This window comes from Accipiter gentilis, chromosome 28, assembly GCF_929443795.1.
Source record: "Accipiter gentilis chromosome 28, bAccGen1.1, whole genome shotgun sequence".
Classification (NCBI taxonomy): domain Eukaryota; kingdom Metazoa; phylum Chordata; class Aves; order Accipitriformes; family Accipitridae; genus Astur; species Astur gentilis.
Genome location: NC_064907.1, coordinates 5,394,403 through 5,421,083, shown reverse-complemented (window position 1 = coordinate 5,421,083; position 26,681 = coordinate 5,394,403). Strand labels below are relative to the sequence as shown.

At 41.4% G+C, this 26,681-nt stretch overlaps 1 protein-coding gene across 1 annotated transcript; it reads left to right on the top strand.

The window, feature by feature from the left end:
- The first annotated feature begins 456 nt into the window (after nt 1-456).
- On the top strand, nt 457-24,905 carry LOC126051814 (uncharacterized). Its single transcript, XM_049831503.1, is given in 12 exon segments — nt 457-692; nt 694-852; nt 854-1,126; nt 1,128-1,455; nt 2,681-2,750; nt 2,953-3,169; nt 6,167-6,283; nt 6,766-6,860; nt 22,298-22,415; nt 23,577-23,696; nt 23,794-23,850; nt 24,392-24,905. Coding segments are annotated over 12 exon segments (2,013 nt in total). The 5' UTR covers nt 457-665; the 3' UTR covers nt 24,824-24,905.
- Nucleotides 24,906-26,681: the final 1,776 nt, after the last annotated feature.

Below are 26,681 nucleotides of genomic sequence, written 5' to 3'. Positions count from 1 at the left end.
CTGTGGCTTACCTTGCACTGACTTGAGCACTTTTTAGAGCACTTTACGAGCCAGGTTAACTGCCTAAGGAGACGGGAAACGAACCCAGAAGAGGAGCTAGTTTTCCACCAGCTTAGAGAGTTAAACTGGCTGGCAGAGAGAACGAGCAAGCATGAAAGTTGGCACAAGGAAGGAGGCAGGACAGCGCGCTGGGAAGAAGGAGAGGGAATTCGTCCGTCTCCATTTGGTGGCAGTAAGCCGTTATGCTAGCTCATACACGTGCGAAACTACGCACGCAGTTTGCAAGGAGAGCTGCAGAACCCTTTCCTTTTAGAAAGGACACCACCCGAGACACAGCCAGTCAACTTTTAACTCCCTCGTGCGCGTAGAGACTCACTGTCTCACTGAGAAAGGCTGCAGCTGACAGGCGTCATTCTTTCATTCAGCCAGATGTGGAAGCTAAAGCGATTTCAGGGAAGTGCTACCTGGCGATCAGAGAACGGACAACACAAATATTTCCTGTAGTTCGGGGGGCAACAGAGTATTTCATTTTACTTCTGGGTAATTAAGGTAATTTTGATTAGTAACAGCCCTCGGTTCATCTCTACTACCTATGCTGAAATGCTTACGGCAGCAGCGAGCTGTGCTCTTCAGGAGAAAGAGTGTCTGCTGTGGGACCAGTGAGGATGGCCTCTCCCTACAAACCGTTGTTGCCTATGCTGCTGGGCTCCAAAGCCTCTCGGCCGTATCGTGGTATACTTTTAGTCGTTCACGGTACGCCAAAGGTCCCGTGAGAGAGAGCACCTCTCCCTCCTTCCTAGCTGCTGCAACGAGACCAAAGGTTACCTCTCCCCCGGCGGGGGCCGAGGGCTGAGCCCCCGCTGTCACCGGCGCTACGCGGCAGCGGCCGACTGCCTGCCTCGGGAGCGGGGCAGGGCTGGGCGCCGCCGGGGCCCGGCAGGCCCGGAGCCCGGCCCGCCGCTCGGCACCGCAAGCCCCAACCGCCGCAAGGGCCGTAACGCCCGCCCCGCGGGCCGGCCTCCCGTCCCGCCCCCGCCGGCAACGGGCGCGGACCTGGGCGGGACGGCGCGATACCGGCCGCTGCCTGGCGCCGGCAGGCAGCGCGGCGGTCGCTCTCCTCACGGCGGCCGGCGGCCGGCGGCGGCGGCGGCGGCGGCGGCGGGGCGCCCGAGCGGCCCGACGAGCTGGTGGTGTTCGGGGCCTCGGGCTTCACCGGCCAGGTCGTGGTGGAGGAGGTGGCGCGGGCGGCGGCCGGCGGGGAGCTGCGCGGCGCCCTGCGCTGGGCCGTGGCCGGGCGCAGCCGGGAGAAGCTGCAGGCGGTGCTCGAGCGGGCGGCCGAGAGGCTGGGTACGGGCCGCGGCGGGGGGGGGTCGTGCTGGCGCCGCGCCGCCGCCCGGCCCCCGTGCCCCGGCCCCCTCCGTGGGGAGCCGCCGGCGGGCGGCTGCGAAGGGAAGGGCTGAGGGGGCGACGCGGGGCGAGCCCCCCCGCCCCCGCCCCCTGCCGATTTTTTTCTTTTGGGCAGTGTATTCCCCAGAACTGCCTTGTTTGTTGCACCATTTCCCAAGGCACTTGCACTCAGCCGATTATCTTTCTGCAGGGGTGAGCAAGATCAAGGCTAAACGGGTCTTCAGAGCTCATGCAGTAATCTCTACAGCTAGCATGTTCCATCAGGGACAAAAGAGTTCACAGCCCTTTTCCTTGCCTCCTGCTTTGGCTCTGGCCAATTTCAGCTATTATTTAGACTTGTGCTTCAATCTGATCGTAACCGTATCACCAGAGATATTTTGCAGGCATATATTCTTGTAGGGTTGACGCGTGAGCACGTGATATAGTTACGTACAGATGCAGAGGATGAGGTGTATTTGTTGTGTTAAGATACTCAAGAACATTTTGAGAACAGCGAGCAGTGTTCTGTGACTGGCAAATTGAGGTCTTGCTGTCATTCTTGCAAGACTGATTATCCTGTGTTGGGAAGAGAAGAAAATCCAGTCCCCTTCCAATGTGTTCAGGTGATAGAAGAGAGGGAAAAACTGAAGAACGAGCGAGAAGCACGGCAGAAGCAGCTTTACTCTCTCAGGACTGAGTTGGACAGGCTTCGTAGACAGCAAGGTATGGTGCGTGTCCCCCCCCCCCCCGCTTTTTTTTTTTTCCCCACTGGGGTGTTTCTCAAGTCCTAGTACCTGCTAGGAGAAGTGAATACCAAAATATTAATAATAGTCTGTAGTTTAATATTGTCATACTCCGGGCAATGCAGAACTCTTGAGAAAGCAGTGACCTAATTACTATATTAAAATTAATTATGTCAAAATTTGGCTGTTACACTGAAGCAAATAGTAGCTTTTGCATCTTCTTCGGCAGCTTGATAAGTTAAATGAATTGTACTTCATGTGTTTTAGCACTTCTTTCGAAGAAGTGAGAAATAGTGACTGAAGACAAGTCATCGTGCCTTTTAATTTTTCATTAATCTTATTTGGAGAAGGAAAAGTCCTCTCTAGACAGAGCTAACTTTTTTTATTTTTAAAACTTCTGTTTGGTCCAAGTAAATACTAATTTCCCTCACCTTTGGAAAGTGATACTTTCAGGGTAGAACGTACGATTAACTCTTGCTTGTTTGGTCACACAGGGAAATAGTGATTATTAAATTGATTCTCTCTCTTGAGGATTATGGTGCCTCTGTTAGGGGTGTATATTAAGGCGATCCTTATAGAGGTGGATCGTGCAGATTTAGCGATGCTGTACCTGAGAGTCAGGTCTGTCTTTACAAATCCCTAGTCAAGATATAGCTGTAGTATTTTATATTAGTATTTTACTTGTTGCTGGAATAGTTGTACAGATCTTAAGACAATTTTCCAACTCCTCTACTTCCTTGATTGGCTCAGGAGAGATGTTGAGGAAAAAAGCGTCGTGAGAAGGATGGACACAAAGACCCCATACTGGGGTTGAGGTGAACAGATTACAAGAGAATATTATGAAGGAGATTTCAGAGCTGCATAAAGAATCTGATGCAGCTGACAAGAAGCAGTCTGAGCTTGACAAAGTGGCACAAATCCTGGGGACTAACATATTTGAAAAACCCTGGAAACCAGCCGTGGAAACAAAAGATTCCTTGGAAAAGAACAGCGAGTCAGCAAATGCAAAAGGTCTGGAGAAAACATCTTCCTCCAACAAGGTAAAGTCTTCTGGCTTCTATGCTAATGATTTTCCCACTAAGAGAAGAGGGCACTGGGGAGGCAGCTGCTCCCAAACCTTTACTAGAAGATCATTTGATGTCATTTGTTATCACATCTCATATGCTGGTTTTGATCGTGCATGCAGGTGAGAGTCAATGCATCCGTGCTTATAATTTATCTCAAGGTTTGTGCAGTTCAATACCACTTACTGGTTTTGATCTTGGTTTTGCTGAGGTGTTGGATTGAACAGTATCATGAGTGTTTGCAGCTGTTTGGTCTCAGTGCCATACCAGGAGGACAGACTTTTTTTCTCTACAACATTTCTGGCGTGGCCTATCAGGGAGGAATGTTTGTAGCAGCAAAGCTCTCTGCAAGTTTGGAGCATGTTGGTCTTCTCACTGGGTGAATATACTAACAAATCGCAAGACTTGCATATGATTGTAAGCTTAAAATGATTATTATGTACATGCTATGTGTTTTCTCTTAAGAAATGTCAGTATGCATCGGTATGGTCTCTCTGACGTGGTCTATACTACTGAGTGCTGGATATACTAACGCAGGTTTATTGCATTCCAGAAGATAGTTTTTGCTTTGGAAGTAGTGTATGATAGTAATGTCTGAAGGGTTATGCATGTATTCAGAAGATTAATTATTCTGCTTTTCAGATGTTTATTCAAATATTTAACAGAAATAGCTGATGGGAGATGGTAGATGCTTTTTTGTGTAGACCTTACTGTATATTTTTTGCAGAGAGGGAAATGTTAGTAGGATAAGAGGTATAAACTACAAGGTCACTCGGATCAGTGTATCCTGTAAACTTTTCCTTATGCTTCATCCCGGTCTGGTTCAGAGAACTCATTAGGTGCCGTTCATTTTAAGACTTGCTTTTGTGTTTTGTTTTTTACTGTTTCTTGAAACATCACTGAAGTTTAGTATCCACTTAATTTTACAAATCATTTGCTTCAGTCACCACATTGTAAAGCTAAAGTAGGTAACAATGTCTGTTAAATCCTACGTTGCAGTGTTATATTGCTTTCTTTTCTTGCAATATGGTGTGTGTGAATATATTTTTCATTATTTTAACTTCCATTGTTTGTATTGTCCAAGCCCATAATGACTTGATCCCCTTTTCATAGTTCCGTATTTTAACATGGAAAATTCTGAGTTCTAGCCAGGAACATTTAATAATTTCAGATATCTGTAGACACGTAGGACACTGCCTTTAGTCTCTAAGATTCACCTTGTAATTCTGATTGTTAACTTTTTTTTTTTAATGAAGAGAAAGATGGTGCGGGCCTATTGACACTGAGGTTGGTTGACTGCCAACCTAAGGGCAGAAACGTGTGCCTTTCTGCTGATTTGCAAGCTCCTTTGTAGTCCCTTGCTGCTGAACCTGTGTCTGTGTATTGCAGTTACATAGTCGTTGCAGAGGTGAGCCTTGTTGTACTAAACAGACAGATTGTCCCTTGTGGGCTCTGAAGAGCAGCCAATTATAAAGGCATCTTTGAGCTGGGGTTAAGCACAAACTGGGTTTAAGAGTTGGCTATCACCTATCTATGTGAGAAGCATTGTCTTTTTAAAGTTCTGATTGAGATAGTATTTTTATAGGATATGTTGGGTGGGTGTATGTCTGTAAATAACACAAACAGTGACACTTCTCAGACATCATGAACATCCTTCCATGCACCTCCTGCAGATTGTAAGTTGATCTTCTCATTGTTTAAGAGAATGTCAGCTTTGTGGTGTTCTTGCAGACAGAATATATGCAACTATTTACTTGGTCACTTCCTACTCTGCTATCAAGAACTAGGTTGTATTGGGATAGTGCTATCTGTGGGGTGCATGGTAGCCTGGGTTTCTCTTCATTGTTTGATTTACAATGTATGTTGTGTGGGTTGGTGTTAATAGGAGAGAATCTATCCCTGATTATCAAATGGAATTTCAAGTAAGGCAGATGCTATTTAATAGTTTTGAATCTGCTTAAGTAAATTTGTTCAACACCAGTAGTGAATAACTTGGAAATCATGCAACCAACTCGGGTCTAAGTTAATATGCTATTCTTTCCAGACTGCCATGCAGATTAGAAATGATAACATAATGGGCTTTCAGCCATTGAAAATGTAACTCAAAACTCAAAATACATCTAGTACTATTGTAATCTAAATTAGCAGGGCTCATTCAGATCTGTTTCAGGGATTATTTGTTTTGCTACTCTGCAGTGTTAGTATAGTATTAATTTTGGCTAGAGTCCTGAAATGTATGATGTCTTTCTGTACAACTCAATGTAAGTGCAAATATCACATGCTTAAATCACAAGATGCTTCACCTTATATACTTAGGTAGTTAGCAAAACACCATCTTTCTATTAATGCTAAGCAACGAGTCTCCTGGAGAATTCAGGAACTCTCAAATAATCTGATAAATCTGAGTTAAATACATTTAGTCACCTAATTCTTACTTCTGTTTTCATTCTGCTTTCATCCAAGCTACTTTACAGTAATTTCTGAACGCTTCCAGGGGAACCATTTTAGGTCTTCTGGGCACTGTTTGGCTAGTATGGTAAATTGGAACTATTCAGATCTTTATGTGAAACCCATAAAGTGGGAAGGGTGCATGCCATAGGGAATTTGTTCATTTGCTTCCTTGATTACCTACAACCATCCAGCCATTACATCTGGGAACCTTATTGGAAGCTCTTCACTGAGGCCATGCAGCGTCTTAGTTGGCAATACCAGCTCTCTGAAACAGTGGAATTAGCCTGGGTGCTGAAAAGCAGGTGATAAATTTTTTTTTTTTTTTTTTTTTTTTTTTTGGCGTGTGTGGCTACTGCTGGAGGCAGGTTCTGATTTCTAGAGCATTATGTCTGTCCTGCCTTGTCTTAGAGAAGTGTTTCCTTCTGTTCAATTTAGGAATCAAAACCTGCTAATGAAAAATCCAGAGGTAGAAGCCCGAAGCCAGCAGAATCCTCTTCACAGTCCTCCAAACATCCTTTCCAGTTGGCCAATATTTATGAGTATTATGATGCAGGGAACCACTGGTGCAAAGACTGCAATACCATCTGCGGGACCACATTTGACTTTTTCACACACACGCATGATAAGAAACACAGACAGGTATGTTGCAGGCTTCCTTCACTAAGTGCATTTCATATCGCTATAAACGTTAACACTAAAATATACATCACAGAACTACATTTTACAAGCGAACCTGAAGTAATAATGAACCCAAGAAGTTGCTTGTCAAATTCTTTTTCCCTAATGTTGGACTTGAGCAGTTTGTACAGGTACCGGTGTGTTCTGACTAGTGTAAATGGGGCCTGTGTCCAGTTCACTCGGAAACTAGCATTTGATATTTGTGTTTCTTATGTTTACCTGTTCTTTGCTATCATTTACATTTTACCCTTTTCACAGGTTATTTTCTCCTTATAAATTGCAAAATGGGAGGGGAAGGAGAGGAAAACATAGTTCCTGTAAATATTTGCAAGTTGATTCTGATGTTCAGTGTTCTGAAAGGATGTTAAAAAGGAAAAAGACAAGTGTACTTGCCTTGCTAGTGTAATATATGAGCCTGTATACCTCTGTCACTGTGCAAATAGACCCTGGATCCTTACAACAGACCTTGGGCTTCGAAGACCCAGAGTGAGACCAAACAAGACTCCATAAAACGCATCGATAACTGTTCCTGCCAAAGGTACGTTAATTTCTTTTAGCTTGGGTGTCATCTCCCTTTGCCCTCCAGCAGGTTCCAGTTGCTCAGAGAAAGGAATTTCAAAACTTTACCTTGTTAGAGGAACACATATAGATGCTGTATTATTAGGTAAAAGACAAATAATTTAATTTCCTGGTTGTTCTTGTGGAAAAAGGTCATGAAGCAAGAATGCAGGAAAACATAGTGTGGTTCCTTCTCTTCTTTTTAGAGTTTAGTTTTTTCTTTTGCATACCACATGACTTTTTCTTTCTCCAGTATAGTTCTGAAGTGATTTTTGCTAACATATTAGAATTCAGAACACGACCACAAGAGCTTGCTGTGTTTGGGCAGAACTTGTGCAATACTCCACACAGTCTTGCAACAGACTCTTCCATTCAATACATTTTTAGTAGATGTGTCCTTGAAAAGTCACTGATAAGTACTTGGTTGTTTCGGAGGATCCACAGGGGACATCACACACAGACCAATGTGATCAAGTGAAGCCCATTTACTACAACTTTTAGCCCAGTTATATACCTTATGCGCTTGTGCATGTGCCTTATACAATACTCTAATGGGTACAATACCCTGTCTCACGCGACGCTATCTTATCCTCTGTTGGCTGTGCAAGCTTCTTCACGAGGTGTCCAGCAGTTACTTATCTCGTTCTTCGGCATCCAGGAGTTGTTTGTCAGGCTCTTCTTATCTTCCTTTTTCCCAGCGTACAAGGACACAGCGTCCTTGTCGGCTTCAGCACTTTGTAAACTTATGCTTCGTTCCCAGCTAACGGCTGGATTGCTCACGTGCCCTCGCCCAGCCAAGAAATCCTCAACAGGGAGATACTAAGGTAAAACGTGAATGCTTCAGCATCCGTACAGCTGGACATTTAAATAAGAGTACGGAAGAAGTCTCAAAACTAGAAACTATTGCATCCATTAGGTTGGAGTCCAATAAACTTAAGAAGATGGGCATTGAAAAAACAGTGGATAAAACAGAGATTACTGATTTTGCTACATGGACTTCTGGTAGTCAGGAAGATAAATTTTGCACACGGATTTCTCAAAAAGATATGCCACAGCTTGGATTGCAGTCCTCAAATGCCTTGTAAGTCAGTCTGTTGAACTATTGAAAAAGTAAACAAACTGGAGATCATAATGTTACCAAAAGAGAAGTGTAGCTCTAGAACATGTGCCATTGGCAGGAATGGAAGGAAAAAGCTACTTGCAGCCAGGAATCTGCAAGTTGGATTACGGGCCAGGTAGATGTGTAGCTGAAGTCATAATTATCAGAGATAACACAGTAAAGATGTCATATCTGTCAAAGAAAAATTCTAGAAAAGGGGCCTCTGATGTGACCAGTGACTTAAATCCAGATCCTGCCAAAGCAAAAGGCTTGTCATCGCTTCCTTTCTACTTTGATCTATAACTGGATGTTTCTATTCCGAGTCCCAGATGTTCCTATACAAGTGTAGGTCTGAAACATCTGTGGGGTAGGACTTAGGCTTGCTCTAATTAGCCTGTTGGACTTGTCTAGCCTACTGTGGTAATATAGTAGGGTTGTAATACATCAAATTACAGTTTCCCACCAGCTGCTAGTAGATGAACTCTGTGTGGCTAATTGAGCTGCTCTGTGAGGTAAAAGTTATTTTTGAGTGTGGCTTCTTCATTTTGGTTGGATGGAGTAACAGGCTGTTACAGTAAAGACCAAATCCTTTATACGTGATGTTAAGCACAAGAACAAAGTATGGGGATTAACATATTAATTTGCTCTTTGAGAGATTTTTTTTTTTTTTTTTTTTAAATTCTGAGGTTTGCCAAGAGTTGACTGGACTGACTGGGTTGCTGTGACATAGCGGGTGACTATACCTGGAAGTTCAAAAGAGGGAGTTCAGTCTTTCTGTTTTGGGTGCAGTGTATCAAAATAATACTGTGCATTTTTTCTTAAATACTCTGGCAAGCTCTGACTTTGTGCTTCTACCTGGTTAATAAGGCAGCCTTCTCCCTACTATTCCTCCTCCCCCTGACAGAGTATCAGTACACAGATGTCCTGAAAACTGTGTCTACTAAGACCTGATCTGTAGACTCATGCTTTCTTACACTAGGCCTGATCTTGGCTTGTTTACAGAAAGAGCTAATTCTGGTTTTTTTTCTTGTGCCCGCTTAAGAAGGTAATTTTTCAAGAGAGGATATTGTTTTGCAGATCACTTTTGTAACATTTGTATCGAAGGCTTTGTTTTGTGTGGCAACCTTTTGATACGAGATAAGAAATGACAGAAAAGATGCACTAGTTCAGCAGTAATTATTCAATGTACTGTAAAGCAGTGCTCAAGAATGATACTTTGAAACTGCAGTTGCTCTAGATAGCTATATTGTAAGTAACATATTAAGGAGATAGACGCAGAGAATTTGCCACTGCATGTGATAACATTCTCCAGGATGAAACCTTTGATGATGATATTTTGTGACACAGTCTCTTTGTCAGTAAGCTAATGTGCATGGAAATGCTGATTTCACTCAGATGTTTTCAGTGTGCTTTTCCTTACAGTTCAGTGCGGGAATCTTATCAGTTTAGATGTTCAGCATTGCAGATGTGATGAGGGTGTGTTTCTCAATATGCACACAGCATAAAGTAAATCTATCGCAGGACATCAGTCATAGCAAAAGTTAATAAACTGTGCTTTTGTTTTACTTGTCAGTTACAAAGGTCCATTGTTAGATGACGGAGCGCTGGCTCAGGCAGTCTCTCGTGGAGCCAGTTCCCCTGAATTCACCAAACTCTGTGCTTGGTTGGTATCTGAGTTACGGCTATTCTGTAAACTAGAGGAAAATGTGCAGGCAACTAACAGTAAGTAGCCATAACTCTAGCACAAACGTGCACTTAATGTATGTTCTTGCATGCCATAAAGATTTGGGCTGACAATTGCCAAATTTGTTGTACCAGGGAGCACTGTCTGTGCGCTGTCAGATTTTGGTTATTTTCCACCTGAAACTTGCCTCATGAACAGCCAGTAGAGATTGAAATAATAGTGAGGCTCAAACAGTCTTTGTTCTGAAATTAGCTTTTTCTTTTAATTGTTCAACCATAGAACTTTTTTTTAAAATTCTTGGATGGATTTAACAAAACATTAGGTTTTTTGGGTTTTTTTAATTAGATCATGAGAATACTTGTATTTCAATGCTCCTGTTTGTAATTTTGATGTAAGAAATACCTACTACTGTTCAAGGAAATGTTCTCATGACTACAGTAACGATATTTTCTTTTTATTTTTGGTTACCTTAACTCTGTGATTACTATGTATTTTTCCCCCTTTATGAAATACTCTGGGAGAAGGAGCCTGAAAATGTTCGTTTGTTTATTATTTTGGCGGAGGAAGCAAACCTTAGTTTTCAAAAAATGTTGGTTTTGGTCAACTGGTCATGACATTCTACAGATTAAATTGGTGTGATAACCTGTACTTCTGAGTATCTAATGTATTAACTTGTAATGCTTTTATGAACTTAACTTTCAGTCTACTCGATGGCCAAAGATTGCTGCATTTCACCTCAATATCTGTTCTTTTCCTCTTTCTCTCTGTTTTTGACATGTCCATCCTTTCTTATTTGAGTGTATTTGACTCCCTAGCTCTGTAACAATACAGCATTTCACCTCTTCTAGCAGTATAAGGTTCCTACTATGTTTTGTGTAAAAATACAATCCAGAAGTACTCTAGCACCTATTTCAAATTCTTTAAACGCAGTGATAGAAACATTTTATCTGTAGTACCATCAAGCCCTACCTTCATTTTGTGGGACTTGAGTTTATAAATAACAGACATTTTGGGTTGAAGTCCCTTTTAAAATGAAGGAAAACTGTTACCTCTCATTGATCGCTATTTTTTGCATAACTTGGCTTAACAAATTCAGATTAGTTTCACTAATTTCTGACACAAATATCAGTCTAAGCTTTGATTTACATGACCTGATTATGAAGTAAGATCATTTGACAAATGTGAGCTTACAGGGAGAAGTGGTAAAAGCGTGAGAGCTCATAAACCATGTTATTTGTGACTTTGTCAGAACTACCTAATACATTTGTAGTGGGAAAAGTTAGTTGATACTTAAAATACCCCTGTAAAATTTGCGATGTTTTTAATGTCACTTCATTGTAGAAGTTGCCAGTGGCTCTCTGTTGTAGCTGGGGAAAGCTGCCAGTGAAACATAATTTTACAATAATGAGGAATATCATGGCTCCAAGTAGGTTGTGCTGTGTCTTTGAGAAACTCAAAGAACACATTTGGCTTCCATTAAAAGCAGGGTTTTAATGTTAAATAGCAACTGGAGCAAAGCATAATTTTTTATAATTTTTTTTTTTAAGTATCCAATTCATTCTACTCACAGCCAGAGATATATGTATTAGGTGTAAAGAAATTACTATTCTTTTCCTTCTAAGGTCCAAATGAAGCAGAAGAATTTCAACTCGAAATGAGTGGGTTGCTGGCTGAAATGAACTGTCCATATGCATCATTAACATCAGGAGATGTGACAAAACGCCTTCATAATCAAAAGAACTGTCTCCTGCTGCTTAGTAAGTTAAAGGGGTGCTTGCAAGCAAATCTGTTTTTGTGCAAGAATCATAGTATTGTTTCTTATACTTAATGATATACTGTTTTGTTTACCACAATGTATAAACAGTTACCTAAAATGATGAATTATTTCCCCCTGTAATTTATACTGTCAGAATGTTATACTTTTGGGTGTAATAAACTTACCAGTCATTCTGTAGCCAGTATAGGATGGAAGATACTCTGAATATTAACATTTTTCACATTCACTAGCAACAGGCCTGTCCTGTTACTTCTCAGGAGGTACTCTGAAGAGGGAATAATTTGAAGACTTCTGCCAGGATTTAGCCACTGAACTTTGTTTAGAAGGGTTGTAAAAAAGACAGCTAACACCAGATGCATCATCGTTTTGGAGTCCCCACCATGATGACTTGCAAGGTGCAATAAGACTTGCATTTTCCTACACTCCGACAACAACTGGAATTGTTGTGAAGAAGAGAAAATGTTTTATCCCAACTCCTAGTTCTTTTGATCATCTCCCTGAGTAAATAGCTTCAATGTTGCTTTCTGCTGATTGAAAATAAATTAGCAGTAGCAATGGTGATGTCTTCCCTTTACTTTTCCACCCAGCAGATCTCAATACCTAAATTGGTTTTATTCCTGCTTAGGAAATGTTAGAGGAGAAGAAATAGTACTTCAGTTTGGAAAAAGTGTGTGATGTTGATTCACATTTAAAAAAAAATAATAAAATTTACAAGTGTCAGAGTTAGAAATTGTAATACTAATTTTAATCTGATCTTAAATTCAACATAATGTTTTATTTGCTTCCTCAGTTGCTGCCAGTTCTTTTAACTTTTCAAAACAGAAATTTAGTTCTGCCCTCAGCTGCGATGTAAGAAATTAATTACAGAGTAGGTTCTAGTATTTCAACAGTAGGAGAGAGATGAGTAGTAAGACTTAATCTGAATTTGTTTTGATAGCATGTTCAAAAATGTCAGGTGAAGTGAGGTAATAATTGCGTTTAAAATATTTTGTAGCTCCAACAGTCTGCCCTTCAGCTTATTCTCTGTAAGCCAAGCCATTTAGTAAATTTGGCTTGCCTGTGACACACAGTTTATTCCAGAGGTCCTCTGTGATGTACATTTTGGTAATAAAAGGCCTTGTCCAGAAGCTGGCAGGAACACTGTGTTTACTGTCAAATATGGAATTGAAATAGATGCCAAACTCCTTTTATGTGTACTGTGATAGTTGCATAGCTTGCTTTACCTACATTAAGCTAACTTATTAGGTATCCTGTTGTACGGGAACCATAAACCCAGATTTTTTTCAGAAGAAACAGAATAACCCTCTTTAATTGAATGCCAGGTTATTTTATATTTTAACAAAATGCAGCACAGTTTATGTCAGTTGGAAGATGTAACAGTATTGCTGCGAGAGGAAAGCGCCAAATAAACATAAATAGTTAGATTGCCTTGGTGTTCAGCATCACTAGAATACAATATTAAGTACTGGCATCAGCAAAAATAAAAAGTACAAGAGTTTCAGGTTGGTTCAGAAAAGGTCTGCAAAAAAGAATCACTATCTGGAGAACATCTGTGTCTTACAGTGATACACTTAAAAATTTCAGTCTTTGTCAGAGGAGGTTGAAGGTAGCTTGAATATAGTCTCTGAATTCTTGAAACAAAATGCTGCTGCTAGTTTCTTTTTCAGGAGGTCCTAATGGGGTGTAAATAATTGAAAGTTGAATATAAGAAAAATCTATATAAAGTACCATTGAAAGAACTTAGAAAGGATTCTTCACTGCTTTGCATATTAAGAATGTTATAATTCATAAGGTGTTCTGTGTCTTTAGCAGAAGACATTCTAGAGATCTAGAAGAAATTCTAGAGATCATTAAAATGCTTTGTTCTTTTCTTAATCTTTTGATCTGTCCCAATTTCATAGGTGGCAAGCTGCTTTTGTATAGCCATGGGTTTATAGCCCTGCTCACAAGTCTGCCTTTATCAGTGCAGTATCTATTTTTCAATCCTTATTTTTAGAAATAATTATTTACGTTACTGTTATGGTCACACAGTATGATTCATGATAAAAGTGTTGTTAAACCTGTGCATTTCTTTCAGTTCAGACCTTGAAGTTGTGACAATCACAAGCAAAGGCTGTGTGCTAAGTTTATATATCACTGTAACCAACACCTAATGCTGAAATTTTGGGTGTGTACCGTGTTCAGAAATTGTCATTTTAATATTTTTTGTTTGTTTGATAAAGGAGTTCTAATGTGGTGGTAGGCTCTTGCAGTTCTGATATTGAAGAGCCCTGCAGGCATTCTAGCTTTTATTTCATCAGTTACTGCCTTCCTTTCTGGAATTATTATAAACCTGAATTCTCAATAGTACTTTTAAAAGCGGGGGGGGTTTTCCACTCTGCATCTTGCCTGGTGAAGTAGAGGAGATTCATCCAACACTTCACTTCTCTCTACTCATTTCCTTGCTTTGTTTCCTAGAGCCTCAAGGAGTGCTTGCTTGTCTAGCTTAAAGTGCACATCCAAGTCTCTCATCCTGCTTACTTCCATGTTCCTAGTCTCCTGTCTTTGCTGGGCGAAGCCCGAGGAAAAGAGCTGTGCTCTGTTGAACTTTGTGATTAATACCGGTTGGAATCATAAGGATTTTTTCCAGGATTTAATTGGTTGTATTAAACCTTTCCCCTGTTTGTTGTGTTCCTAGCATTGAGCTCAGTGCTTGTTAGAAATAGGAGCGTTCTGTGGATACCAAAATTGTAGCCCTGACTCTTTCTAAAACAGTCCATTTGCACACTCATTGGTTGTAAGCGCTTGAGTTCTCGCTGGTTCTAAAATAATTCTAACTCGGCTGTATCTGATGCCGAAATCTAGTTTTTCTTGCCCAGCATACCTCACCTCAGACCTGGAAGCTGCCGGAATGCTGTGTGTGAAGGCCCCTCCTTAAAAAGCACAGGAAGGAGGTGGCAGTGAAGTCTTTCAGGAGCTAAAAGGCGTAAGTATTGCTTTAGGCACGTCCAAGCCTCCAGCCAACATAACGATGTTCCAGTTCTTCAGTGGAATTGGAAAAAAAAAGATCCAGAGGAACAAAACTAGAATATTTATGATGTTACTGTTTTGATGGAAAATAGTTCTGCTACCAGGGAGATAGTTACCTCTTGCGAAACTCCAGTGTTTGAACTGTGAAGGAGGGTTAACGTGCTTTACTGAGTATGCCAAGAGTCAGGATCCTGAAAATGCGTTTAAAGGCTTTTTCCATGCCAAGGCACGAGGTCAGGGACTACTGCTATCATTGCCTTACGGGGTGAGGTATTTCTTACTCTGCTGTAGGTTTTAATGTCATCCCCTGTTGCAGAAGACACGGAAGCTGCTGCGCTTAAGCCTCAGGAAGAACATTAAGGAGAAACACATTCCAAGAAATACACCTAAACAAATTTTTACAGGAACCTACTGTTTTAAAAATGTTTAGGTTAACAGCTGTTGTAGCTCAAGTCAAGTTTACACCTTTTCCCTAAGGCTTCTTTGGTTCTGTTTATTTTTGTTCCTTTACATATATGTGTTCTCTAGGTTGTTGTGGGGGTTTTTAAAAGACATTTACTTCTGTCTGAGTAATTTTTATAAAACAGAAAATTGAAGTGTAACGGACTGTCCAGTGCACAGACCAAAGGTGGAGGACAGAAAGTTTTTAAGTTAAGTAAGTTAACTTGCAGAGTAGAGGAGAGAGAAGAGAACCTTTGTGGACTTTAAAGAACAGATATGATTACAAAGCTCCCCAAAATATTTCAGAGAGTTTTTTTGACTAACCTTTTAGTTGCATTGTACTTAAATAAATCCAAGCCACTGAAACTAGTGCTTCACTTCTTTGCAAGAAATCGGTTTGGATTGACTTGTTTAAGAAGAGGAGGATGGTCTTCCAGCAGAAGTCCAACGAGTAGAATGGAAGCAGTTTGTTTTCTGATTTTGGCATTGTCATGGGCATCAAATAGTTAGATAAGAAAACTGTGCTTCCATTTTCTAGAAAAGGTAGAAAATATACATAACAGTGAACAATGCTAGCAAGGTTCGCTGGTGAAAGAGACTCTATAAAAATACAGACTACAAAGTAGATCAAGATCTTTTTAGTCTGGGAATTCTGTTATGCTTTACTAATTGACTTTTACACTGTCTTGCTTTAAAGTCGAATTTGCGTACACCTTGCAAAATCGTTAAGGTTAAATTACCGTTACCTCATTGCTTTATATCCATAGGTGGTTATACTAAAAAAACCCAACTGAACAGTCCTTATAGCTTAATAAAATACATCAGCAATTTCTAACCTACAGGGTTTTTTAGAAATCATATATAGCTGTGGTGCTTGCAGTCTGAACACTTCAGATGTTGGTAGTATCTGAGAAGGAAAAAGAAAATCTGACAACTGAAAAACTTAATTTACTTTGAAGTGAAAGTACATCACAAAGTCGAGCAAAATGTGAAAAATAACATAGAGTGAAAATTTTACTTGACTGTAAGATGGTCCAAGCTTTTGTCACTGCTACTCCATTTCTTCCCCCTGAAGTCCTCAGAAATTTTAAGATGGGAAAGATAACCTAAGTTGTGCCCAAACTTTTAAAATGCAAGTTAAATTTAAATTTTCATATTGAAGATTTTCTCCTTTGGATTGTAAAGAGGGGTCCTTCTTTAGATTGTGTTACATTTCACATAGTCTTAGTCCCTTTTTTGATACAAGTGTGGGGTGTTTTTCTGAACTAAAGAGATGACGTGTAGAATAATACTGCTGTCTTCAAGGGGAGCTGTACCTCATGGAATCTGTCTATTTTAACTGTAGATCTACTCTATAGCCCCTTCTCTTAAATAATTATAACTGAGACTCCCAGAAATATAAAAATACTTGCCTTCCAAAAGAAGTGTGCTTGGTTCTCTGTCCCAGAGAAAACAACTTGATATTGGAGGTTGCTCTGTCAAGGCTGTGACCGTCCAAGAGTCCTCTTCTGTAATTTCAATCTTGAAAAGCTTATTTTTTTTAGCCAATGCTTATATTTTGATACGTCTCCTAACAGCTGAAGGAAGCCCTAGCAAAGGTTCCACCTAATCACGTTGGAAAACCTTTACTGAAGAAACAACTGGGACCAGCTCACTGGGTCAGTAGTTGCAGGTGTTAGAGCCCGTTTCCCTTTTTCAGGTACATAAAAGTATTGATCTTGATTCTGTGTGTAATGTTGCAAGATGATTTTTCTCATCTCTTTCTGAAGATAAGACAATTTCTTGCAGTATTTTACCTATATGTTGGTACAGTAAGTGTTCAGCAACTGACAAGATCTTGGGTTCGTTAATCTGTATGTCCAGATGCAGGCAAAAGTTTTCCAAAATAAAGGAGATTTACGGTGGTGGTGCTGACCTGCATGCTTGTGCAGTAGCTTAAGCCTTCCTCTCCTGCTCCTTGCCAGCACTGTCTGTGTGACCTAGCCTTGCTGAGATGGTGTCACATCCCCTCCTGTGGCTTCTTTCCAGCTAACCTGTGGGTCTCCCCATTGGTTCCTCGTCTCTTTCTGTCCTGCTGGAGTAGCCTGCTTCCTTCATAGCCTCTTCTCCAAGAAGCAGTGAGTGTGCAGGTGGAAGGGGGAGAGGCTGTACACCCAGGTGGCAGAGGCACAATCATCTCCAGCTGGGTTTTGTCACCTGCTCTTCTAGAATGATGGTGCCTGGGTTAGATACTGCTGCTGCACCAGCACAAAGCTATGGCTACTGCTGTGAGACTGCGAGTCTCTCTTGTGTCTCTTGCTTAAGGTTGAAGCTCTTCTGCTCCCAACAGTCGGCTTCCTTCAGTGCTTGTATTGAGGCTGAAAGTGGGCCCTGTTCTAAGTTCTTGGCCCCTTTAAAACTTTCGGTGGCGATACTTGCAGCGCGCTTGGAGGGGATCAAAGTACAAGAGCTGGAAGTTGGGTCGTGACGACGTCTTGGAAATTGGGGGTACTTAAGTAGAGAATATGCTGATAACAGGAGCGCAAAAAGCATACCTTGAGATTAGACACGTTGAGTTGGCCTTGGTGGTCTTACCTTTGGAGAGAAACAGGGTGCAGCAGTCTGTGCAGCAAACTGCATCATCAGTGATGAAGGTTGTTGTGCTGCTCCTTCTCCCGAGCCCCCCAAAACCCACAAGTACTATTACATTTTGGCCCCACGTAGCAAACCCAGTACCCACCAAGGGCTTACTTCTCTTGTGGGTGGCTCTGTCAGATGAAGCACGCTGGGTGAGTTGTGGTGGGTGGGTTTTATTTTTTGTAACGTGGGGTGGTCTTTCCTTCTATAGTGTAGATTCTTTGGAGAGCCTGTGGTAGAAGCTGGTGTTGAAAACGGTGCGAGCCGCATTGACGTCTGTGGAGAACCCCAGGTACGTGACCGTAGAAAAATGCTACCTTCTATCAAAGAGCTGTTAAAGGGGTATTTGTGTAGTATTTTTTCTGCTAACGTTGCTGAGCGTGAAGACAAATTTTGCCTCCTGCTCTGCTGGTTTACGATGCATTACTTGTTTTTAAGTACATTAATGTGTATTAGTTGGATAGTTTTCTTACTTGGAGACAAGAGCCTCTCGGGTTCTCTCTGGAAATCCAAAATGCTTGAGTTCTGCTTCGAGTCTGGGTTGTGATTCTACATGGGAATTTTGTGCAGGCCACCTTTCTTTGTACTGCTGTGATACTTTCATGCCGTAAAACAGGAGTAGCATGTATCTGTCTTAAAGATGCTTGTAAGTGTTTTGAAGTATGCGGGGTGCTGTGATAAGACAGTAAAGCGCTGATGGCTCATATTGGGTGTGGCCGAGTACAGAGTTGTGCTTAAAATACTTGTTCTGACTGTGTTTTAGTTTCTGGAAGGAATGTGCCTGAAATACAACGAAAAAGCTGCGGAAAAGGGAGCGTATGTCATTGGAAGCTGTGGCTTTGACTCTATACCAGCTGATATGGGAGTACTGTACACCAGAGACAAGTTGAAAGGTGACTTATTTAAGTGTGACCTTATGCGGAAAAAGAAGTGCAGACCATGCTTTCATCTGGCTTCCCAAAGCAGCAATGCTTATGTGGAGACTCCTTCAGTCTCTCTTTTTGCCTGCCTTTACCAGCTGATCAGTTTCAACCAAACCTGGTAAATAAAAATTGAGAAGTAAATCATATTCCCATTAGCTTGGAGAAGATTGGTCATTAGGTGAAGGAGGGATTCAAGGTAATGCTGCTCGCTGAGAGAACAGAACCTGCAGCTGTCAGCAGCAGGCTGTTGAGCCAGGCTGTGGACATCCCTAGGCAAGGCTCAGCGCACTGCCCCTTGTGCAGTGCGGATCTTGTAGGGAAAAGACAGTGGGGACAGGAAGGCTGCGGGAGAGGGATTGGAAATTAGTGGGTGATCCGGTTTCCTAGGTTTTCTTTCTCTACTGGAAGCCCTGAGAAGCCATTGTCTGAGTGTAAGTAGACAGCCAGTGCCGTGCCGTGCCTTTGTCTTAAAGAGCAGCCAGACAGTAACTGAAAGAGGATAAATATATTTGAGGGAAGATGCGAGATGATTCCATTCTGTGCAAATAGTACTTGCTCCCAATCTCAAATGCGGATACTTCGTTCGTCAGGTCTGACTTGCAGTCGGAAGGGCTGATGAAAGCATCCGAATGTTTTGCTTTTATGTACCGTTAGAAGTGCTATGAAGTGGGATTGCTTTACGTTGGAGCGTGTCATCAGCTTTCAGTTTAATAAAACTCAATCTGGATCTGATTGAAGGGAGAGGAGAGGCGTGGAAATGAGGATCTGGTTGTTCGCGGGGTTATAATTTGATGTCGGATACTTGATTTGAAGAAAGATGTCTTTTATATCTTCCTGTTTGGCCTTTAGGGTATTACCAACTGTCTGTCCAGTTGCTTGCTATATTGACATTTGCCCCCACAAGTACAGTCTTAATGCTCTCAGAAGGAACTGAGCAAAGCAAAACAAAGCGGAATTTGGAGGAGTTGTTTTGTTTTGCTATTCATCACAACTAAGCATGCTTTGCAAAACACAAGCTATGCTAAACTTAAAGGTTTTAGGCTATCTTGTGTGTTTGGAGGTTTGGGGGAGGGGGTTGGGGGGGTGGTTTGTTTGGTTTGGGTTTTTTTGTAGTTAAGGTCTACCAAAATCTGTAAGTCCATCTCAGTTTTCACAGCCTACGTCATCCTTAATTTTGAAACTTGGAGGAAAACTGAATATGGCTCTTAATATTCCTTTCCTTTATTTTTTTTTTTGGTGTGTATTATTTTTATTATGTCATTAAGTGGATAAGACAAATGAAAAATGTAGCGAGTAAAGCTAATATTGGTGACGCTTCTTGAAGTACTTTACGTAAGAAGTTTGATACTTGCTAACTAAAAGAGCTGTGGAACTTAATCGTAGTTTATTTTACTTTGAGGTAAAGATGTGACTCTGCCTTTTCAACTAACAGTGTCAGTGGCCTGCTGTTTGAGTCTACCAGAGTGTACTCTGGCTTTGTGAACTCATGACTGTATATGCCAAGTCATGTTTTCTCCTCCCTTAAAGGTACCCTAACTGCTGTTGAAAGTTTCCTGAAGGTGAAATCTGGGCCTGAGGTTGGTTGGTTTACGCCTTCTTGGAAACTGAGAGGTATTTGTGGTGACTTCACTGTAGCCCATTAGAATAACTGTTGTTACATTAATTCAGACCAAGGAACAAGCTGGCAGGTCTTTGGTGATGGCTCTAAGAACTTTAGGAGCTAACAGAAGTATGCCGAGCAAACACGCTTTTGTAAGGTTCGTTTGCATAGGCTGTCTACCTAAAGTTTGCTGTGTTAAGCCATTTCAGGAAATAATATTTGCAGAGATGTCGGAAGGATTCATACATAAATAAACTGTAACAGATACATAGTGTGTTGCCAGTAATCCTAGTGTTTGGCCGTTTGGTGGGTTTTTTTGCTTGCTTGCTTGTTTTGTTTGGGGGGTATGTTTCAAGGTACATGTATTAGCATTACAGGCATTAAAGTATAATAATTGCAACAAGGTGTAATGTATGTAATAACTGTAAGGTCATTATTGAAATAATGCAACGATGACCCAAACCAAGACAGTGTTGGTGCCCAGCAATGGAACATACTGCTTCTCCTGTCCTGTCCTGAGCACCCATATTGCCAGATGGGGCCCAAGTCATAGCCTGTTCTTATGAGCATTGGGAGGAGAGGAGGAAGTGCGTGGATTGGGAGAGTAATATCTGTCTGTTAAAGGACAGGGAATAGTAGTTAATGAGAGTGTATAAATCTGTATGTTGGGTATAAAGGTGGTTTAAGTATGTAGGATAAGTTGTAAGTGCTGGTAAGAAGGGATTTAGTAACGAGAATTAAATACAATGGGGCAGTTTTTTATATATATAGAAAAATAAATATAAAATCTTCTCTGTATTAACTTCCGTGGGACCTGAGCATGACACAAATGGTATGGCGTAAGGGGTGGAGATTGCATTGGGTCTGGCTGAGATGGAGTTAATTTTCCCCGTAGCAGCCCTCATCGTGCTGTGCTCTGTACTGGTGCTAGAAAGGTGCTGATAACACACCAGCGTTCTGGCTGCTGCTAAGCAGTGCTCGCACAGCGTCAAGGCTGGCTCTCCAATATTTCCCCCCGCCCTCACCCAGTAGTCTGGGGGTGGGCAAGATTCTGGGAGGGGACACAGCCAGGATAGTGACCCAAACTGACGAAAGGCGTATTCCGTACCATATGATGTCTGCTCGGTGATAAAAGCTACGAGAAAGGAGGAGGGGTGGGGGGCATGTGTTAGTACAAGGTTTGCCTCCTGGAGCAACTGCTCTGTGTCCTGAAGCCCTGCTTCCCGGGAAGTGGCTGGACATCGCCTGCTGATGGGAAGTAGAGAATAAAGCTTTTGTTTTCCTTTGCTTCTGCATGCGGCCTTTGCTTTTGCTTTAGTAAACCGCCTTGATCTTGACCTATGAGGGGTTTTTTCCCATATGATTTTCTCCTCTCCCTGTCCTACTGAGGAGGGAAGTGATAGAGCGGCTTGGTGGGCACCTGGCATTCAGCCAAGGTCAATCCACTGCATTTCAATGTACTTTTATGCGTGTAATCGTAATACATCTATGTAATAATGTGTAATATATGTAATAATTGTAAGGTCATTATTAAAATAATACATGAAACCTTCAGATGCTGAATTAACTACGGTTTCATGGTATGTTGCCAGGGCTCTTGTGCACATGATGGGACCTGGAAGTCAGCGGTTTATGGCCTTGCGGATCAAGACAACCTGAGGAAGCTTCGAAAAAAGATAGGATATGCCCCTGTTCCAGTAGTTGGTGCAAAACTTAGAAGCAGGTATAAGAAGCGTAAGACGTGAAACACGCTGTCTTCTAACAGCTCCAGTATTCACTACATAGGTTGGCAACATATTGCTTTGCTAAATACTAAAAAGATGCATTTAGGACTTCAGTGTAATATGAATGGATAGATACTCATCTAGTAGAATTGAAGATAAGTTCAGTTTTACTGATTTCTTCCTATTTTACTGAAAAAAAAGAGAACATGTCCCAGCATTTACGGGCTCTCAAAGTTAACTTGTTCTAAGAGACTTTTGTTGACATGGCAAACTTTTGTGTTTGATTTCAGAAGCGATTGGTAGGAGGAAAAAAGAAATGTGAGGAGAGTATTATTTTGATTATCAAATTCATCCTCGCTGTAGTGCATGGGATTTTGAGTTGAGCCAGGGATAAATTTGGAATGGTTTGCTTTCAGTGGAAGGAGGTGAAGTCATAGAAATGCTTGAGGAAAAAGCCAGTATGGGTAGGGCTGTTATGATCTGTTTCTTTCAGCACGCGTGAACATGTGAACATTTTTTCTGACTTTCTTTTTTCCATTGGCAGAGGACTTGTGTTTTACAATCAGGAATTCAAAGAGTACTCCATTCGATTCATGGGATCTGATGGTTCCGTTGTGAAACGGTCTCAGTGTTACTTGCACACAGAGTTGCAGGAAACACCTGTAAGTTACTGGTTTTGGTATACTATGTCCTTAGTAGCATTTTCAGCGCATCTTTCCTTTATGTGATAACTGTTCTTAGTGCAGATCTGCGTAGTAGGGCTTCTGCAGTTAGGTAAATAGTAACGAACTGCGATGTGCTTCTGCTTCTGTAAAGAAGGAGGCTGGTGCTGTTGGTCTCCTTTGCAAGCTGTTTGACCTGATGTGGTCCAGGTTCTTCTGGGTGCACGGGCCTCTTTCATACTACTCGATGCTCTGCCTGATGAGCTTGCTTATTGCTGCTAGCATAATAGATACGAGAGTCTCTCGTAGGGTTCTTATGCTATCTGATTTCTGGGCCTGTATTTGTAGGGAATGGAAGCCTTGAGTCACGGAAATATTTGAAAGGTAGGCTTCCTTATTTTGGGGAATGATGAATACGTTAAATTCTGTTCCTGTGCAGAGGCTTTTCTTGTTTTAATCAGTGGAGCTTCTAAAAGCATTGTAATTGTAGTCTGTGCAACTATGGTCAGGTCAGGTCAGTGTAGTAAACATTCTGATAAAGAATTCGTATGCTGCTCATTTGTATCTGGAGACGTCTTTGATGCTTGGGTCTCTGGTGTGCAGAGTAAAGGCAAGGTGAAGCGGTGGTCGTGTTTAGTTTTTGTTTTCCATGGTTTCCTGAGAGGAGACCAGCCCCAACAACGTATAGAACAGCTGTGCAGAATCACAGGCATCAGTTAAGAGATGAAGGTGAGACAGTGCTCTGAAAATATACTTGGAAACTACTCATGAGAAAGGCTTCCCATTGCTATTCCAAAATTCTAAAGGAAGGTGTCAGTTTGTCTTAAACTAAAGCAGTAAGGGGAGGAAAGGAAGATCTTGGGAAAGCAGCCTGGAATTGGATACCAAAATGCACCTTTCTTTAAAGTGTTCCACTCTTGTTTACCATGCTCGCTCCCTCGCCATTCTGTAGTTACACTGTCTTCTCATAATGAATTACAAAGTGAAGCATTATTCAGAGAGTTGCTTAGAACCAAGACAATTGTCTAAGGCCCGATTTAAACAGCTATCTATTGTATCAAGCAGTTGCATCCTAATGTGGGGGTAGATTCATTTTTACAAATGAACTGATGCAAAAATTTTAATGTAAATTCTACCACTGGAAATATGGTTTTGCCTCAGGTGCAGTATGGTGCTTATGCGAACATAGGTGGTCTTGGCTCTGTTATCAAGCTGATGTTTGCTGGCATTTTATTTCTTCTTCTTGTGAAGTTGAGCTTTGGAAGAAAACTTCTGACAAAAGTAAGTGTTCAGAACACAAAAGAATTAAGTGTTTGGATATTTTTTCCCCCTCTAGTTTACTGTTGTTTGTTTGGTTTTTTCCCCTGTTCTTATATAGTACCCGGAATTTTTCTCTGCTGGATTCTTCACAAAGAAAGGACCAACCCAGAAACAGGTAGCTGACTGTTTTCCATCACAATTACTGAATAGATTTGTTATGATAATGGTGGAATAGTAATCTAGAGTCAGCTGCTTAGTCCCAAAGAAATAATTTCTAAATGCACATTGTGTGTGCCTGTTCAGTTAGCTTTGAATATTTAAATCATCATGCCTTCTGCTATTAGACATCAGAGTATGTGCAACTCATACCAGGAGAAAATGGGTCATGTTGCTGGGTCTGATGTATTTACAGGGATGGCTCACAGCACTCACATCTGTCAACGGTGATGACAGGGGGAGACTGAGTAGTACAAACCCAGGACTGAAAGCCCTGAGAGAATAAATGGACTTTAGGACAGTAACAGTTCCAACAAAGGGGAAGTGATTACAAATTTAGATGAGATTGTACCTTTTAAGCAATAACTCCCAATAACTCTTCTCATATTTAGATAGATGATAGTATTTGTGGCATAATAGACACCTGTATTTACTACTTGTGCTTGCCTGATAGAAGTGAGTTACTGTTTTGGTGGCCACATTTGTCTTGTCCACTACAGATGGATGGAACCTCTTTTACAATGACTTTTTTTGGCGAGGGTTACAGTGAGGGGCAAGACCCCCAGTATGGCAAACCAAATGTCAAGATCTGCACTGAAGTGAAAGGACCAGGTATGTATGTCAGTAGCAGCTTACTGCTTTTGCCTTACATTCCCTGCTTGAAAAGAAGTTTATGGTTCCACTGCTACTCACCCTTGAGGAGCGCTTGCAGCATGGACAAAGTCAGCAGCCTTTACAGAGTATTACCTTGGATAGTAGCATTCACAGCCACTTCATTTGCTGCCTTGTCATTCGCTTTCCTTCTGACTTTCCCTGTTCCAATTTTTCATTTTTGCAGAGTAGAGCAGTTAAAGGGAGAGTGCTTTAAGGTTAGTTTTCAGTTGTTGCAGCCTGGACTTACTACTTGTTTATTTCCAGTCCCCTGTGAGTGAACGGAAGCAGATCTGGCATAGTATCATTTCTAGCCATAACATACCTGTGTTCAGGTCATTCCTTTGAGGGGAGGTGACACCTGAAGTCAAATTTGGAGACAGCAAGAATGTGCATTCAGAAAGGAGTTAATGAAGCATAGCTTCTTTAAATAACTGCTGAATGCAACAGTCTCACAGCAAAAGTCTGAATTTAAGCACAGAATGGGGAAAGCTCTTGCTGTAATGGAGAGCCCTCTCTCACCTGTGAGGTGATTGCTCATGCTTGTTGTGTGGTTATAGGCCTGTAGTTGAAGCAGTATTTGTCCAGATTAGATCTTAAGGACTTCACCAGCTACTTGGGATGGTTACAAGGTAAAAAAGCTGTTCTTAAATGGGGAAGGCTGTTTTGTTGCCAAAGAGATTATTCTTCAGCACGCTGTGGGTAAGAGCGAGATTACATTCTACATTTCAACACGCTGTACATTGTTTGTTTGGGGTTTTTTGTTTTGTTTTTTTTTGTTTGTTTGTTTGTTTGTCAGAGCCTAGCTATGTTGCTATACCAATTGCAATGGTTCAAGCAGCTGTATCTCTTCTGGAGGATGCAGCTTGTCTGCCTAAACAGTAAGTACTTTCCCATGCAGAACAGCTTGATCTCCCCTAAAACTACTATATGTGTATGTTTCTCTTGGAAACTACAGATCTCATAACCCTGTGGATTTTTGTCTTGCCTCACCCAAATGGCTGTGCAAGGGAGATAACTTCACACACTTTGCTTTTGCTTTATTAAACCACCTTGATCTTGACCTATGAGGGGTTTTTTTCCATATGATTTTCTCCTCTCCCTGTCCTACTGAGGAGGGAAGTGACAGAGCTGCTTGGTGGGCACCTGGCATTCAGCCAAGGTCAGTCCACCGCATTTCAGTATACTTCTATGCGTGTAATCGTAATACACCTATGTAATAACGTGTAATATATGTAATAATTGTAAGGTCATTATAAAAATAATACATGAAACCTTCAGATACTGATTCACAGCCATTTACTCTTCATCTGCCTTTCAGTTTGAAAAGATGTAGTCATACATAGAAATGCTTTTGCTGCATCTGTTGCATCAGTGTCTGCATTTCCAGTTAATGGAATGGTTTCTCTTGAGTTTGCTGGCTGCAGAAACGAACCTATGAATATAACCAGCTTGCTAAATTCTGCACACGCTCTCCTGTGGGAGAGAGTGGCTTTTTCTTTCTCAGGCAGTGAAATACATCCTTGACTTAAAAATAAATAAAAGGTCTCACTCACTCACTGTACCACTACTGTTTTTCTCTTTTGATTTTCATTAACAGGGGTGGTGTATATTCTCCAGGAGCTGCTTTCTCCAAAACAAAACCGATCGATCGCCTCAACAAACGTGGTGTTGAGTTCTCTGTTATTAGCAAGCCTGAACTCTGAAGTCAAAACATAACTGTATGAACTAACCCCTTTCCTGGGTCTAACTCCAATAAAACTCATTTGGCTGTAAAAGCCTAATCATAAAATGGTTTCAGTGTGCTATTGTTTACAGCAGAAACAGAAGAAAAATGGAGTTAAAAGTTACAGTACTATTTGCTATAGCGAGCAAGCCCATGAAGGGGCTTGAGTTTTAGTTCCCAAGCATATTAAATCAGTGACTTATTGGGTACTAGTTCTAGAATTTTCTTTGATCTCTTCTAGCTAAATTTTAAGCTACTACTTAAGAGAACCACTATGGCATCTGCTTCACAATCAGCCACAGCCTTCTTGCTTGGCCCCAGTCTGCAACTATTAAAAGCAGGCAGGCCCTGGATAACAAGTGCCTTAGCAGATGAAACAACTAGTTACTCCTCATGCCTGTTTGGGAGGGGCG